An 18686-nucleotide genomic window follows, 5' to 3' on the forward strand; every position below is an offset into this window, starting at 1 on the left:
TGGGAAGTTCAGTGGCTTATTATGAAACTGCATTTTAGTTGAAGGTCAAATTTTTTTCACTAAATTGTTTGCCTGGCAAAGTGTTTAGATCCCAAGTCTTGACAAATATCTTTAATCAGATAAATTTATACTTTCATGTCTAATAGGGGGAATTTGGGCATCAGAAATATTACTGTAAGTTTAAAAAATTCATACATGTAATAATTATCTTTATAAGAAAGCCTTGATGATATAAATATGACTTCGGAAATAGTTAACATGGTCCAGAACCAAATCTGAATATTGCTTATGTGTAGCATGAGATATTTTAAATTATAAAGATGCATGTGTTTTTGTTTTTCTTTTCTACATAAACTGTAATTCTTAGCAAGTATACAAATGTGAATTGGGGGTCAGTATTTAGAAATTATCATTGGTATAGTATGATGTATAAACTTGGCTGATTTAATGAGCATGCAGTTCAAACAGAACATGGTTAAAATCAATACTTTAATAAATATTAGTGATATTTGTTTGATGTTCTTTTGATTACCATGCTATTTTACCATAAGCTGAGTCAGATTCTCCTTGTAAGTATACTGAAATCCACTATTTCAGCAAAACCTGCCCAGCAGGCTCTAAGAATTAAGTCTGCTTTTTTACTTCGGAAACAGTTAACATTTAACGATGACTCTATATACGAGACAGCAAAAGAGACACGGATATAAAGAACAGACTTTTGGACTCTGTGGGAGAAGGTGAAGGTGGGATGATTTGAGAGAATAGCATTGAAACATGCATATTATCATATGTGAAATAGATCTCCAGTCCAGGTTTGATGCATGAGACAGGGTGCTCAGGGCTGGTGCACTGGGATGACCCTGAGGGATGGGATGGGGAGGGAGGGTCAGGATAGGGAACACATGTACACTCATGGCTGATTCATGTGAATGTATTGCAAAAACCACCACAATATTGTAAAGTAATTAGCCTCCAATTAAAAAAAAAAAGATGTTATGAGTCTAGTGCTGGTTTTGTGAAACAGAAGCATGAAGTAAGCCTCATATTTCTTAATGTTCTCACTTATATTTCATAAGTGGTGGATCTAATAGTTATGCAAAAAATATAACACAGTCAGCTAGTTGATGGGTATGTCTTTGCACATATATCTGGGTTTGTTCTGAGTGCTTATTTTCTTTTGTTGCACAAATTTCCTTTCTTCCTCTCTTTTTCTGCTATGCTGTGTGGCTTGTGGGATCTTAGTTCCCAATCAGGGATTGAACCCAGGCCCTTGGCATGGAACCCAGGCCCTCAGTAGTAAAAGCACAGAGTCCTAACCACTGGATGGCAGAATTCCTAAAATTCCCTTTCTTCTAACAGGAAATTATTTTAATGTATGAAATGTATGTCACTATTATCTCATTTTGTTACAGTTCTTCATTACAAGAATTTTCAGTGGGGGAAATGTACATAATTGTGAATGATTTAATGAAAAATATTTGAAGGAAAAAATCAATTAGGAAATAGAAGATAAAATTGAGACAGTGTTATATTAATATAAGAAAAGACAAAGAGCTAGAAACAGGGGAAAATTAAATTTGAAGATCACTCCAGAAGTTCAGTACTTTACAAATAAGAATCTCATAAAGACAGCAGAGATAATGAAGAGGAGAAAAATATCAAAGGAAAAAAGAAAATTTCTCTGAATTGAGGATCATGTGTTTCTGGAATGAAAGGATCCACAAAGTACCCCGGAATGAATAGAAAAGACCTGCATTGAGTATTCTGGGTTAATTTCCTTCAGGATTGACTGGCTTGATCTCCTTGCTGTACAAGGAACTCTCAAGAGTCTTCTCTAGAACCACAATTGAAAGGCATCAGTTTTTCAGCACTCAGCCTTCTTTATGGTCCAACTCTCACATCCATACATGACTGCTGGAAATACCCTAGTTTTGTCTATATGGACCTTTGCCTGCAAAGTGATGTCTTTGCTTTTTAATATGCTATCTAGGTTTGTTATAGTTTTCCTTCCAAGGAGCAAGCATCTTAGTTTCATGGCTGCAGTCACTGCAATGATTTTGGAGCCCAAGAAAATAAAGTCTGTCACTGCTGCTACTTTTTTCCCATCTATTTGCCATGAAGTGATGGGACCAGATGCCATGATCTTCATTTTTTGAATGTTGAGTTTTAAGCCAGCTTTTTCACTCTCCTCTTTCACCCTCATCAAGAGGTTCTTTAGCTCCTCTTCACTTTCCATCATTAGAATGGTATCATCTGCATATCTGAGGTTGTTGATATTTCTTGTGGCAATCTTGATTTCAGCTTGTGCTTCATCCAGCTCTTCATTTCACATGATGTACTCTGCATAGAAGTTAAACAGGGTGACAATATGCAACCTTGTCATATTCTTTTCCCAGTTTTGATCCAGTCCATTGTTCCATGGAAAGTTCTGTTACTTCTTGACCTTCATACAGGTTTCACAGGAGGCAGGAAAGGTGGTCTGGTATTCCCACTTCTTTAATTATTTTCTACAGTTTGTTGTGATCCACAAAACAAAGGCTTTAGTGTAGTCAGTAAAGCAGAAGTACATATTTTTCTGGAATTCCCTTGGCTTTCTCTCTGATCCAGCAGATGTTGGTAATATGATCTCTGGTTTCTCTGCCTTTTCTAAATCCAGCTTTTACATCTGGAAGTTCTTGGCTCACGTACTGCTGAAGCCTAGCTTGAAGGATTTTGAGCATAACCTAACTAGCATGTGAAATAAGTGTAATTTTACAGTAGTTTGTACATTCTTTGGCACTGCTCTTATTTGTGATTGGAATGAAAATCGATCTTTTCCAGTCCTATGGCCACTGCTGAGTTTTCCAAATTCGCTGACATATCGAGTTTAGCACTTTCACAGCATCACCTTTTAGGATTTTAAACAGCTCAGCTGGAATTCTGACACCTCCAGTAGCTTTCTTTGTAGTTTTGCTTCCTAAGGTCCTCTTGATTTCAGACTCCTGGATGCCTGGTTGTGGGTGAGTGACCACACCACTGTGGTTATCAGGGTCATTGAGACCTTTTGTATAGTTCTGTGTATTCTTGCCACCTTTTTAATCTCTTCTGCCTCTGTTAGGTCCTTACTGTTTCTGCCTTTATTGCACCTATCCTTGCATGAAATGTTCCCTCAGCATCTCCAGTTTTCTTGAAGAGATCTCTACTCTTTCCCATTGTGTTGTTTTCTTCTACTTGTTGTACTTTTCATTAAAGAAGGCCTTATTTCTCCTTGCTGTTTCCTGGAACTCTGCATTTAGCCGCATATATCTTTCCCTTTCTCCATTCCTTTTAGCTTCTCTTCTTTCCACAGCTATGTGTAAAGAATCCTCAGACAACCACTTTGCCTTCTTGCATTTCATTTTCTTTGGGATGGTTTTGGTCACCACCTCTTGTACAGTGTTACAAACATCTGTGCATAGTTCTTTAGGCATTTTGTCTACCAGATCTAATCCCTTGAATCTATTCTTCACCTCCACTGTATAATGCTGAGGGAGTTGCTTTAGGTCATACCTGAATGGTCTAGTAGTTTTCCCTACTTTCTTCAGTTTAAGCCTGAATTTTGTAATAAGGAGCTGATGATCTATGTCACAGTCAGTTTCATGTCTTGTTTTTGCTAGCTGTATACAGATTCTCCATCTTTGGCTGCAAAGAATATAATCAGTCTGATTTCAGTATTGACCATCTGGTGATGACTATGTTTAGAGTCACTTGCTGTACTGTTGGAAAAGGGTGTTTGCTATGACCAACGTATTCTCTTGACAAAACTGTTAATCTTTGCCTCATTTTGTATTCTAAGGCCAGACTTGCCTGTTACTCCAAGTATCTCTTGATTTCCTACTTTTGCATTTCAGCCTATGATGAAAAGGATATATATAAGTATATATTTTTGGTGTTAGTTATACAAGGTCTTTTAGGTCTTTATACAACCATTCAATTTCAGCTTCTTCAGCATTAGTGGTTGGGGCATAGACTTGAATTACTGTTATTTGAATATTTTGCCTTGGAAAAGAACTGAGATCATTTTGTCATTTTTGAGACTGCACCTAAGTACTGCATTTCAGACTCTTTTGTTGACTATGAGGGGGCTACTCCATTTGTTCTAAGGGATTCTTGCCCATAGTACTAGATATAATGGTCATCTGAGTTAAATTTGTCCATCCTATCCATTTTAATTCACTGATTCCTAGGATGTTGATGTTTACTCTTGCTATCTCCTGCTTGACCACATCCAATTTACCTTATTTCATGGACCTAACATTTCAGGTTCCTATACAATATTGTTCTTTACAGTATCAGACTTTACATTCACCACCAAATACATCCACCATTTCTACTTTGGCCCAACCAATTCATTCTTCCTGGAGCTATTAGTAATTGCCCTCTGCTCTTGCCCAGTAGCATATCGGACACATTCCGACCTGGGAGCTCATATTCTGGTGTCACATCTTTTTGACTTTTCACACTGTTCATGGAGTTTTCACAGCAAAAATGCTGGACTGATTTGCCATTCTCTCCCCCAGTGAACCATGGAGTGTCAGAACTCTCCACTATGACCCATGGGCCTTGTGTGGCCCTGCATGTCATGACTCATCTTCATTGAGTCATGCAAGCCCCTTCGTGGAGTATGTTACTATTTAAATAAGTCCACTTCTTACCTATCACTTTCTCTCTCACTGAATTCTTTCTGCAATGAGACATAAAGTACCTGAGCTTCAGTAAGTTCTGAGACCAGATGTATGATCTCAGTTAAAAGACCATTGGTTCAAATCTCACCCTGGGTTTTGGCTGGGTGTGAGTCACAGTCTGTGAGTCCAAGTCCCAGACTGAGTTGCACAGTTCCACTTTGGCAGATGTCACTCACATCTTGATTGGTGCAGTCAACACCCACCCTCCCTCTCCCTTTTTGACAGCCTCCCCATGCTTTAGACCCAAGAAAGCTAAAACCGTATTTTCCAGACTCTCTTGCAGCAACAGTTCTGCATGTTACTAAGGACTCATCATGCAAACTCACCCACGAGAGACCTGGAGGGTGGAGAAGTGTAGAGTGGTGGCTCCATGGGGTACCTGAAATTCTGGGGCATCGATGACCAAGGCTGTACTAGGTCAGCGTTTCTCAGTCTTTTTCTTCTTCTTATTGATCTCCTAAAGAGCCTTTTTAGACTTGCCCCCTTAATTTAAATACCACAAATAAACTACATAGCCATGTACTAGATGTGTGTTTTGTATTTTAAAGAGTAAGTTTGCTTAGCCACCCTCTTCCTCCAAATAATTTTTGCTGCTGTTGAGGCAATACCACCCCTGTTGAGAATGAGTGTACCATCTGGTTCCCAAAATCCTAACTACCAAACAGCAGGGGGTAGATCACAGGATGGTGGTGTGTAAGGGGGGATGGTGGTGTGTAGGGGGGGATGGTGGTGTGTAGCGGGGGATGGTGGTGTGTAGGGGACGGTGGTGTGTAGGGGGGACGGTGGTGTGTAGCGGGGGACAGTGGTGTGTAGGGGGGGACGGTGGTGTGTAGGGGGGACGGTGGTGTGTAGGGGGGTATGGTGGTGTGTAGCGGGGACGGTGGTGTGTAGGGGGGGACGGTGGTGTATAGCAGGGGATGGTGGTGTGTAGGGGGGTATGGTGGTGTGTAGGGGGGAATGGTGGTGTGTAGGGGGGATGGTGGTGTGTAGGGGGGGACGGTGGTGTGTAGCGGGGGATGATGGTGTGTAGGGGGGACGGTGGTGTGTAGGGGGGGATGGTGGTGTGTAGGGGGGTATGGTGGTGTGTAGCAGGGGATGGTGGTGTGTAGGGGGGGATGGTGGTGTGTAGGGGGGGATGGTGGTTACTATTTGAACAGTCCAGTGGTGTGACTGAGTGTTGTTCCTGGCTGTGCAACATCCATGTGTTCCAACACAGGATAGAAATGAAAGGAATCCTTCCATGACACCAAAAAAAAAAATAGAATCCTAGGCTCAAGGCTCACTTTAGAGAGCAGCCAATCCAGAATGGATAAGCAGAAAGTAGCATTCTGGAACATAAAACTGAGAGATTATACAATGCATATGATCATGGTGATAAGAGTTTTAAAGTTATGTGGTAGGATTTAGAGATGAATTAGTGATAGTTACATAGAAAACAGAATGAAGAAAATGAAAAGGCAAATGTTAACTCTAGGAAAAACATAAAGTAGCAGCAAAATGGAAACATGATCATAGTATATGGTGTGACTTACCTTTGAATGATATTTATGAGGTCATAATAATGAAAATTCAGAATATTTACTTAATCCAAAGTAGTGATACAATTATATTGGGAGGCAAGGGTTGGAGGGGAGAATGAGAAAAGAGCTGTATGCAGGCATAGTAAAGTCATTGATGTATAATATTTAAAATGAGGAGGTCTTGAAATAGCAGTATAGAGACTTCCCTGACCGTTCAGTGATTTAGACTTCGCCTTCCAATGCAGGGTGGTGGTGGTTCAATCCCTGGTCAGAGAACTAAGATCCCACATGCCTCATAGCCGATAAAACAAAACACGAAACAGAAGCAATATAGCAGCAAATTCAAAAAAACCTTAAAAAATAGGTCCACGTCAAAAAAACCTTAAAAAAAAAAATAGAAAATGCAGAGGACAGTGCCAACAGAGACAGTTATAAGAGTTGACCCCAGCAAGCAAAACAGGAGTCAGGGCAGGTGGGACTAGGGACTTGACTTTTTCATGAAATACAGTGCTATTTGATTTTTAAATTTACACCTGTTTTACTTCATCTTGGTATTTACAGACTTTTCCACCATTTCTCCTCTTCACTGCAAGTCTTTCAATAGAAAACACTGGTGATCAAAAATATCTGTGCCTTGGACTTTCCTGATGGTTTAGTCGTTAAGACTGTGTTTCCACTCCAGGTAGCAAGGGTTTGATCCCTGGTTGGGGAAGTTCCACTTGCCACCTGTGAGATCATTAAAAAAAAAAAAAAACTGTCCCTTGATACTGAGGTCATCCAGCTCTTTGCCCCGAGTGTATATCATACCCTCAGTGCCAGGCTCTTTTACATTTGCCCAGTTAATCTGCACTGGGGGAAACTGATCAGAAAGAGTGAACAAGCTCAAAGGTATGTTAATAGAGAAATACTTAAATGTCATTATTGTTGTTATTATTGTTCAGTTGCTAAGTCTTGTCTGACTCTTTGCAACCCCATGGACTGCAGCAAGCCAGGCTTCCCTGTCCTTCACTCCCTACTAGAGTTTGCTCAAATTCATGTCCATTGTGTAGGTAATGCCATCCAACCATCTTATCCTCTGTCACCCACTTATCCTCCTGCCCTCAGTCCTTCCCAGCATCAGGGTCTTTTCCAATGAGTCAGCTCTTCACATCAGGTAGCCACAGTATTGGAGCTTCAGCTTCAACTGGAAGCAAAGAATTGGACAGTACTGAGCGACCTACAAAACTTCAGTATATGCATGAGAATTCAGTTCAGTTCAGTTCAGTCGCTCAGTCGTGTCCGACTCTTTGCGACCCCATGAATCGCAGCACGCCAGGCCTCCCTATCCATCACCAACTCCCGGAGTTCACTCAGACTCACATTCATCGAGTCCGTGATGCCATCCAGCCATCTCATCCTCTGTCGTCCCCTTCTCTTCCTGCCCCCAACCCTTCCCAGCATCAGAGAATTACACATTGCCAAAATGCAGATTCCAGTTCCTTGACCTAGAAATTATTGTTCTCATTTTTCTTCCTTTTTAAAAAATATTCTGATTCTTTATGTGTTTGGAATGGTCCAGGAATCTGGATTTTAAACAAGTGTCACAGGTGACTCTGATTAAGGTGGTCCTGTGGAAGCCATGGAGACACACTCACTTGTTGAGTTGTGTCAGACACACTAGAGTTGATTTTATTTTTCTTTTATTTGAGTGACACTCAAGGAATTCCAAAGGGAACAATTTTAACTGCTTTCTCAGCTAAATATCTAGGGACCAGTAGCTGAATATATTTTATACGAAGAGGAATGGAGTAGCTTTATGCAATAAGATCAAGTTCCTGGCTCCTGTCCTAGAATAATGTAAGATCATTTCATTGGTTACCAGTTGGATGCTAACCAAAGAAAGATAAATATTTGTGGATTCAGAGATAGTATTTAAAGAAATACTGTAGAGAAGGATGATGTCTAATGCTACCTGGAATTTTCAAAATCATCAATCAGAATAATCATTTTTAAATGTATCACAATGTAATATGGAAAATTATAAATTATACATTCATTTGCTTAGTTCTTACCCGCGAAATTCTTACATAAATTGCTGTTTGTCTTTTTTTTCATCCTTTTCCTTCTGTGTAGGTTGTAAAGGCTCAGAATAGACACTGACAGTTGAAAAAAATAATATAACTTACCATAATACGTTCCAGCATCTAAGAAGATGAAAAAGTTTAAAACTAGCTGTCACTTATTTTTGTAAGTAAAAAGCTCTATTAATACTTTCAGGTGAGATAGGCCAGGACTGTAGTAAATCATCTAAGTTAATGTCCTCTTTACAATCCAATTCTTAGCCCTTAGTGTTCCCCACCCCCTGGCCCCCCTTTGGAGGCAGAAGCTAAACCAGCCTTTGTTTCTAATCTCCACTTCTACTTTGTATATTTTGTCTACGGTAAATGTGACCATATACTGTAAGGTCAGTTATTCCTGAAATAATAATGGTGAGGATGATAATGGTGAGGGAGGTGATGATGGTTAGTATTTACTGAGAGCTTACAATGTTATAAGCATTAAGTGTTTTATGTGCATAAAGTTATTTGAATGGCATAAATCATAATTCCCATTTTATAGATGAGAAGATTGAGGCCCAGGAAGGTTAAAAAATCTGCAGTTCAGTTCAGTTCAGTTGCTCAGTCATGTCCAACAATTTGTGACCCCATAAACTGCAGCATGCCAGTCCTCCCTGTCCATTACCACTCCTGGAGTTCACGCAAACTCACGTCCATCAAGTCGGTGATGCCAAAAAATCTTGCCCGTATAAATTAAGTAACAACTAGGCTTCAAACTCAGATACGCAGATGATACCACTTTAAAGGCAGAAAGTGAAGAGTAACTAGAGAGCCTCTTGATGAGGGTGAAAGAGGAGGATGAAAAAGCTGGCTTAATACTCAACATTAAAAAAACTAAGATCATGGCATCTGGCTATCACTTAATGGCAAATAGATGGGGGGAAAGTGACAGATTTTATTTTCTTGGGCTCCAAAGTCACTGCAGACAGTGACTGCAGCCGTTAAATTAAGAGACACTTGTTCCTTGAAAGGAAAGCTATGACAAACCTAGACAACATATTAAAAAGCAAGGACATCACTTTGTAGACAAAGGTCTGTACAGTCAAACTATGGTTTTTCCAGTAGTCATGTATGGACGTGAAAGGTGAACCATAAGGAAGGCTGAGTGCTGAAGAATTGATGCCTTTGAACTGTGGTATTGGAGAAGACTCTTGAGAGTCCCTTGGACAGCAAGATCAAAACAGTTAATCCTAAAGGAAATCAACCCCGAATATTCATTGGAAGGACTGTTGCTGAAGCTGAAGCTTCAATACTTAGGTTGCCTTATGTGAAAGGCCGACTCATTGGAAAAGATCCTGATACTGGGAAAGACTGAAGGCAAAATATGAAGGGAGTGATGGAGGATGAGATGGTTAGATAGCATCATTGACTCAGTGGACATGCATTGAGCAAACTCCAGGAGACAGTGGAGGACAGAGGAGCTTGGCCTCTGAACAACAGGCTTCAACAGGCAATGTCATTTGATGGCCAATTTCTTTACCTGGTACTTTCTATAATCCTACCTTCCTAATGCCTCAACAAATTTAGCGGTAATATTTCAAATGAAGAATCTGAGAAAGGGGCTTCCATTGGTGGTTATTTCCCCTTGATTTGCATTCTGGTTTTGGACGTGGCAATGCATTATTTATAAATTTAGTAATACAATTGATTTGAACTACCTTGGGACCATTTGGTATATCTTTCATTACAGTTTTTCCCTTAGTTTTAATGTATTGTGATTTTCATAAGAACCATCATGTGATAGGCAGTATTTTAAGCCTAGGTCAGAATTTACATACAAAAACCTAAATAAGAGAGAATAACTATTGGCTTTCAAATGGAAAATAAGTGAAAAGATAATTTGATGAAATAGAAACCAGGCCATAAGCTTTTTATAAGGATGTTAATTAGCAGGTGAAGTGAAAAGTCACTCAGCTGTGTCTGACTCTTGCAACCCCATGGACTGCAGCCTGGCAGGCTCCTCTATCCATGGCATTTTCCAGGCAAGAATCCTGGTGTGGGTTACCATTTCATTCTCCTCTTTAGCAAGTATACCTCATGTTTAACCAGAGGAGTCACCTGTCCAGGAGAGCAAGTCCTTTGGCCAGGGGAGAGGGCTAGGTGTGGTAACCACAGAGTTTACACATGGACATGATCGCATTCCTAATTCCTCACCACTTAGGGCTCTAGCATTGGTATTGTAAGCCATGGACAAAACCCAGCATCTGGAAAATGATAATAATATAGGAAGGATCTAAGGAGAAAACAACATATGCTTTTCAACACTCACGAAGAGGGAAACTTGCTGAAAGTGACAGGCTTCTGAGGGGCAACACAGAATTCTTTGGTGGGCTGGAAACTCACCAAAAGCTTTCTCTTTGTCCCAGAGCCAGCAACAGAAAAGACGAGGAAGCAACTCCCGCTCTAGCAGCCAGACTGGACTATTTAGAAGAGCAGTCAACATCTCTATTTGACGTGTCTCTGGTTAGAGACGTCAACATAGTTAAGGAAGGGAACTCTTCTTATAATTATAGACAAGCTGAAATAACCTGAACTATTAGGCAGAACTGAGAAAATAAGTCCTTCTTACCCTATGTGTTACCCCAAATAGAGGCAATAGTACAGCTAGTGGTGATGGTGATTATGATGAAAGCTGTGGTGGGTATTTTGACTTACATTTAAGATGTTTCATAATTTGGACACAAATACTATTAATGTAAACATGGGGAAGCATGGGAGTCTGTACTCTGTTTTTCTATGCCTAAGCAGCAGAGGGTTTCAGATAGTAAATAGAGGGTGTCATTATAGTAAATAAGCACTAAGGGGGTGCTCTTATAGTAAATAAGCACTAAGGGGGTGCTCTTTTAATTGAGACGATTCATTGATGTAACGGTAGAAAAGCCAAATGAATCTATGAGGGAAATATTTCCCCAAGATCCACAGACACAACACAGAAATCATCACAGATCTTTGAGAATCACAGACATTGTTGAGAAAAAAAGTTGATTAGAGATGTAGCAACTTACAGGTAGTTATGAAACGAGTGAAAGAACTGGAAGGCAATGCAATTCTCCAATTGATGGTAGGAGTTTGGCTTTATCTCTTAGTCAAACAAAGCCAGACTGAATGGCTCAGAGAGACAGAAAAAAATTCTAGAAATTCTTGGGAGTCATAATTTCAGAAGGAGCCATTGAAATTAGTTAGTTTTTAATCTCTTAATGTATACACAGTGAAACTGAAGATAAGAGGTTTGTTGTTAAAGGTCATCCTTAGAGCCAGAAACAGCTGCACCAGGATTTCAATGGCTCCAGGCAAGTCTCCTATCTCTACTGGTTTCTGTGCTTGTTACCTCTGGTTCAGTTTATTTTTTAATGTCCTAACTGAAGCATGTATGTCTTAAAGGGCAACTTTCTGAATTTCATGTTTTGGTCTCAAGCTAGGGTTAGCTTGTTGTTGTTCAGTCGTTAAGTCATGTCTGACTCTTTGTGACCCCATGGACTGCGGCACTCCAGGCTTCCCTGTCTTTCACTATCTCCTGGAGCTTGCTCAAATTCATGTCCATTGAGTTAGTGATGCCATCCAACCATCTCATGCTCTGTCACCCCCTTCTCCTCCTGACCTCAATCTCTCCCAGCATCAGGGTCTTTTCCAATGAGTCAGTTCTTTGCATCAGATGGCCCAAGTATTGGAGCTTCAGCATCAGTCCTTCCAGTGACTATTCAGGGTTGATTTCCTTTGCCATTGGCTGGTTTGATCTCCATGCTGTTCAAGGGACTCTCAAGAGTCTTCTCCAGTACCACAGTTCGAAAACATCAATTAATGATTAGCTTATAAGTGCTTAAAGATGCCAGTTGGTTACTTGGGGCATTTATTATGCGTATGGTCCAACGCCCTTCATCAGAGTTATCCCAATATATAAGAGCAGAGAACAGGCAAAATAATTGCCTTGTGAACTCAAATTTCATGACACATACCATTTTTATGAAACAAAAACAGCTTGGCAAATTATTCATTTCTTCTGAGTGGTTTATTCAAAGTTAAAAATAAGTTGGGAAGGGAAACCTTCATTTTAGCAATCTTGAGTTACCATAGCCAATTTAGTGGGGGAGACCTAGGTGGCCAGGATGAGAACACGGGTAGATGATCATTTTATTATATGTGAACTCTTAGTGCTCTCACAATTCGGTCTAAGTAATTCTTGTTAAAATGTGTTTGCTACATTGAAAGCACTTTCCTGCTAATTATTATTTCTCATACTAATATTATGAATTTTTAAAATAATTAACCTATTATTAATTTTATGCTGATACTTGGTTGCTGTGTGGGCTTTTCTCTAGTTGTGGCGAGTAGGGGCAACTCTCAGGGATCGAACCTGTGTCTCCTGCATTGGTGGGCATACCAATCCATATTTAAGGCACAGAGATTTAAGACAGATTTCTCAAGTTCACAGCTGTTTGGTGCAAAAATCAGGATAAAATGTTTGGGGTTAAAATATATGCACTAACATTATATACACAATAGGTAACAAAGAAGGACCTGCTGTTGGAGAAGTAAATGGCAATCCACTCCAGTATTCTTGCCTGGAGAATCCCATGGACAGAGCCTGGTGGGCTACAGTCCATGGGGACACGGCTGAAGCGACTGAGCACAAGAACCTGCTGTATAGCACAGGGAACTATACCGAATATCTTGTAATAACCTATAATGGAAGAGAATGTTAAAAAAAGGAATATATATTTATATATATATACGTGTATAACTGAGTCATCTTGTTGTACACCTGAAACTAACACAACATTGTAACTCAACTATATTTCAATGAAAAAAAAAAGGTCAGGACTAAAGTTCAGGTCTTTTGACTTTCAACCAAGTTTTTTTTCTCCTGGATGCATTCTTTTCATTCTAACATTAAAAAAAGGATCTTGTTTTGTATTTTTCTTATAACAATTCACTGTTTTATGAATACATATGTCTGGTTCTTATTTTGATTATAAGCATCATTTACTCTTTCTAGCATGTCCCACCCCGCAGTTCACGAGGATAGCAAGCACTCAGTAAATGTCTGTTTTTAAGATCAAGTACGTGACTTTTATAAGATGAATGTTATCTGAGTTAGGACAGTGAGGCATTATATATAATTAATTCAATTCTTTCCCCTATCATCACAGTTTAATAAGAGCTTCAGGTCTAATTAGCAGATACTGGTCAAAAGGCCTGCATCAAATTTATGCTATCATCACTGAGTTATTAGCTTGAGATATGGGCTTCACTTCCTTCATTAAAAACATGAGGATGCAGTACTTTTACTATGAGAAAAATCGTCTCTATTTTCAGAATCACATCTCTTGGATGGTGATGAACATTTCTTAAGTCTTACTATATACCAAGCACAGTCTGAGTTCTTAGGTAAGCTTTTATAACTTCATAACTCAGAGCTGGTGCCATTATTATGCTTTTACATATGAAGAAACTGAACCTTAGGTTAAGTAACTTGCCCAAGGTCTTGCAGCTAACAAAACAGAGACAGATAAAAACCTAGGTGGGTGTGACTCCCAAACCGAAGTTGTTAGTACTCTACTGTACTATACCTATAGCTTTGACACAATTATACCATGATATTGACACAGCTAAAGTTACCAGTTGTATAATACTTTCCCCACTGCAGTTATTAATTGCAGTCACCTCAAATAGTGAACTCTGTTCTGTCATGTCCTACTAACATAAAGATCCAGTCTAAGGAAACTCCTTTTTGTAGACATTAGTTATTGTATCTTTATGTTACTTTAGGCTGTAGTATGTTCCCAATGTCAACTTTTTAAGTTTTTAAAACAGTATTTCAAGTTTTCCTTCAGTCTGTATGCTTAGCCACCTGTATATTTTTTCTACACGTCCCCAAAGTGGAGGCAGGGAAAAACAGAAAACTTTCTTGAGATTAACAGAGGGCTCCAGTTTATTGGTGTTTGAATGCACAGCCCATTGAACAGACTTGGTTTCTAACTGATTACAGCTCCCCACAGAGAAGAAAGGCCCTGGCTTTTTAATTCTTCTCTGAATCTCTTGTTCAGTTTGGTTGTTAGGATTAAGTTAAACAAGCAAAGAAGGTTAGGCAGGAAGCAATTGAATCAATTAGTTCAACTGCCTCCTTTTCAGGGAGACCACTAAGTTCCAGGAGAGTTGATGATTTACTGAAGCCCGTGTATACAAATCTGTGCTGTCTCACCATCCCAAGAGTCTACAATAGCTATCAAGAAAATGGCATGCTTGATAGCAGGTGAGAATTTCTGGGCTGGGTTTAAGAGTGAAGAGGGTGTAGTATTTAAGAAAAACTCCCAAGGTCCATTTCTTGGATCCCAGTCCAGCCTTGGCTATTTATTCACAGTGCTGTCTTGGGCAAGTTATTTCTCTGTGGCTCCATTTCTTTAGTTGAGGGTGTTAACTAAACTAACTAAACTAAACTATGGTTTAGTTAACGGTACCACCCTCACGTGGTTGGTGTGGGGATTAAGTGAGCTAGACCTTTAAAACAGTGAAGAAAGCATTATGAAAGCATGCGCCCGAAGTCTCTCGAACCAGTGTTTCTACCAAAAATTTCGGACGCTTAGATGTTCCAATTTTGAGCTCTCTCACGCTCTATCCTGGCATTCCTCAGCGTTTGAAACCTTCTAAACAAAGTCGATACCTGCATTTTCGAAGAACTCAAATGGTTCACGTTTATGAAATACTGAACAAACAGATACACATTACACACACACCAGCACACATCGAACGCACGTGTTAACAGCACAATAGAAAAGAGTCTGAGGGAGCAGACTGAGCGACTGAACTGAACTGAACTGAGAAACAGCGTTCGATCCGAGCAAGGCAGTCCCGGGATGCGGATGCTGGCAGTTAAGGACACACACAGGCTGCAGGGACGGGTGACAACTGCTTCCCTCCCTGAGGTTGGGCGCCATCGCGGCGTCGAAGGGGACCAGTCTCACCCCTCCAGGCCCAGGTGGGCTGCAGGGTGACCGAAACGCACACTCAACGGAAACTAGCCCCAAGTTTGGGTTTATTTTTTTTCACAGCAATCCTGTGATGCTGGCGATGGACAGGGAGGCCTGGCGTGCTGCAGTCCATGGGGTCGCAGAGAGTTGGACACGACTGAACAGCAATCCTGAAGACAAAGGCACTTCTTATCTAGGTCACCTTTTATGGGGGTCTGTGGCCCTCCTCCTCCTCCCGGCCCCCCTCCCCCACCGGCTTTGTCCCCAACTTCCCCCAGGGCTGACTCGACGGCGGCCCGCACGTCGGCCCGCCTTTGTCCGGCGGCCGCCCGGCTCCCCTTTGTTGTCCACCGTTGCTCCTGGAGAGGGGTGGGCTGGCCGCCGCGCTCGAGGAGGAGGAAGGAGGGATAGGCGGTGGCGGGGGGGGGGCCGAGGAGAGGAGGCAGAGAAGCCCCCACTCGAGACGGGAGGCCGGCCCGCAAGCCGTCGGCCAGCCGCATCCGGACAACCCCTAGTCCCCCCTACGACGGACTCCGGAGCCCCAGGGGGCCCGGAATGGGGGTGGAGCGCCGCGCGGCCGGCGGCCCCTGATTGGCTGCGGGCGTCGAGGCGCCGCGCCGCGATTGGGCCGCAGGGCTGTCTGGCGCGAGGGCGCGCGAGGTGGGGAGGGGGCGGCTGGAAGCTGCTGGAAGTCAGGGGGCGGGGCGCGCGCGGGCGGCCCCGGGGGCGCGGGAGGGACGACGCGAGGGCGCGGCCGTGGGCCAGCGGGCGGGGGCGCCGAAGGAGGGCCGAGCGGGTGGCCGCCTCCCGGCCCCGCCCCGGCCCCGCCCCGCGCGCTCCGACCGCGGGCGGCCAGCGGGGCGGGCGGGCGAGCCGGCTGTATCCCCATCCTCTCGGGCGCGCACGAGCGGCTCGGGCGGAGCGGCAGGCCGGCCATGGCCACCACCAGCACCGCCAGCACCACCAGCACCACGGGCTCCACCCTGCTGCAGCCCCTCAGCAACGCCGTGCGGCTGCCCATCGACCAGGTCGGTATCCGAGGCGGCCCGCTGGCCCCGCGCCGCCCCCTCCGTGCGGGACCCTGGGCGCGGGGCGCGAGCCCCACCGAAGGGAGGGGCGGACCTGCTTGTTATTGTCCTCGCGTAGCCAGGCACCGACTGCAGGCGCCCCTCCCCGCCCAGCTGCCCACCCTGCCCCCACCTCTCCGTGGCAGCCCGGGGTTGGGGGGCGCGCGCAGGGCCCCCGACGTGAGCGCATGCATGCTTGGCCCCCGCTCTCAGCCTGGGCAGCGCCCGACCCCGGCGGGCAGTCGGCGATCGAAGCCCCGAGCGGCTTCCAGTGCGTGGTGGGCACGGGTGTAGACAGTGCGTGGAAAGGCTGGGCTTTGTGGGAGCCCGGGGTGCCTGTGCCCTGCGCGCGTGGCACCCGATGCTCCGCCGGGGGGGTGGAAAAAGGATGGATGTGCCTAGGTGGAGGGCGCAGTTGGACGCGCCGTGGTGTGGCCTGGAGGAGGCCAGCTCCGGGGTCGGCCGCTGGCCCTTGGGGACAATCGGCGTTGAAGTGCGGCTTATTCGAGGAGGAGGCAACCGTTTGGCGAGGGGGCGAGGGGGTGCGCGGGAAGGCAGAGGTTCTGCAGAAAAGTCGAAGTGAGTTTAATAACCAGGGTTTCCAGCGGAGAAAGTGGCAACGTTGTAGACGGGAGACACCCTCCCCCGCTCCCAAAAAGCATTTGACACAATATAGGGGAAGATTTGACATTTCAGTCCTCACTTGGGAGTTTGCAAGGAAGGCCTAAAGGGTTATTGAGAAAGAAACAGTCTTGCGATGGGAAAAGCAGCGCCATTTTTTGTTCAGAAAAGAAAGTTTGGGAGTTGTCTAGAGTGGTATTTAGGGCAGTTGGGGGCTCAGAGACCATTGCTTTACCCCAGGCTAGAGGTAGTTTGCCGAAAATTTTGCTTCAGATTATTTCAAGTGGACTTGATCTAGAAGTGTTTGCACTTTACAGGGGATCCTGGGTCACTGTCCTCTTGAACGTGTCGCTGTCATTGATGTCATCAGGGATTTCATTTCTAATACAGGATTCCTCTGTGTCCAGACTCCGGTTCATAGCAGCAAGAGGGGACATTATCCCGTGCTTAACGTTGTGACACTTGGTACTTTGTGCTTCAGTGTTGGAAAAGTAAAATAGAATATGTCTAATGAGTACAGAAAAATTCTGTCTCTGTTCAGATCTGAATTCCTTACTTATATTTCAATCATAACTGTTGGTTCTCCTCCATCCATGGGATTTTCCAGGCATGAGTACTAGAGTGGGGTGCCATCGCCTTCTACATCATAGTAAATACTATCCCCCATACATCTTTTTTAAAAATTAAAAATATTATTTTATATTGGAGCATAGTTGACTTACAGTGTTGTGTTAATGTCAGGTGTACAGCAAAATGATTTGGTTATACATATGCATACATCTGTTCTTTTTCAGATTCTTTTCCCATGTATGTTATTACAGACTGTGGAGCAGAGTTCCCTGTGCTGGACAGTAGGTGCTTGTTGATTATGTTTTATATATGATAGTGTTTACAAGTTTCTCCCAAACTCCTCACCCCCATACATCTTAAATGAACGTTAGAATGTGAATCTTGCTAATAGACTCAGGTGCTAATAGTGAAATTCATCGCATGTTGCAAGAAAGTAGTCTTCTCTGTTTATTAATAAACTGATCAGAACTCAGGGTTTTTTGTCTTCTCAGTCCTGTAGAGAATTGTCACTTTCCTGAAGTGGAGCACAGTGTATGCCTTTTAGTGTATTACAACCCCCTTGGCTTAAGTAGGTTGCTCCTTTTCTTCGCCTGGCCTCAGTGCAGCATATTTCCTCCTTTCTTGCCTACAGGATCCTACAACGTGCATTCTTATATCACATGCGTAATCTCTATCATTTCTGAAATTTCATACTCACTGTATCAAAAAAAGCTATTTTCTGGTTCTAAGGTCCTTCTCTTCCTCTGACATCAAATAACTGCTTTTATAATTTCGTAATTTCTCAAAACACTGTTAATTAGCACATACCAAATTAACATGCTAACAAGTTATATTTTTACACTTTTCATTTCCTGATTTGTCTTTCTCCAGTTGAATCACACTATTTGATTACAACTAATTCTTAGGCTTTCTCTCAACTGGGACATGATTATTTACATGTTACCAAATTTAATTTCTGTTTTGCTCAACTTCAGAATAGTGGCTCAGTGACTACTTATCCAGTCTTACTAAATGAATTTTTAGTTATTCCAAGTGCTTTATCAGCAAAAAAAAAAAAAAAAAAGTCAATTCTTTGGTGCTTCAGAAAAACAGTGTATTATCACCATAAAAAGTTGAGCCTTGTATTAAACCAATATTAAGACTT

The 18686-nt window shown here is 42.6% G+C and overlaps 1 protein-coding gene across 2 annotated transcripts in view; it reads left to right on the forward strand.

The window, feature by feature from the left end:
- MBOAT2 (membrane bound O-acyltransferase domain containing 2) overlaps positions 16110-18686 on the forward strand; it is a 101208-nt gene continuing 98631 nt past the window's right edge. For both annotated transcript variants that reach the window (XR_001918850.1, XM_018055689.1), the window contains exon 1: positions 16110-16312. Coding sequence is in view for 1 of the 2 variants with exons in the window: in XM_018055689.1 (XP_017911178.1) it covers positions 16220-16312 (93 nt within the window). In the remaining variant the exon portion in view is untranslated. The remainder of the gene's footprint in view (positions 16313-18686) is intronic.

Source organism: Capra hircus, chromosome 11 (assembly GCF_001704415.2).
Source record: "Capra hircus breed San Clemente chromosome 11, ASM170441v1, whole genome shotgun sequence".
In the NCBI taxonomy this organism is placed as follows: domain Eukaryota; kingdom Metazoa; phylum Chordata; class Mammalia; order Artiodactyla; family Bovidae; genus Capra; species Capra hircus.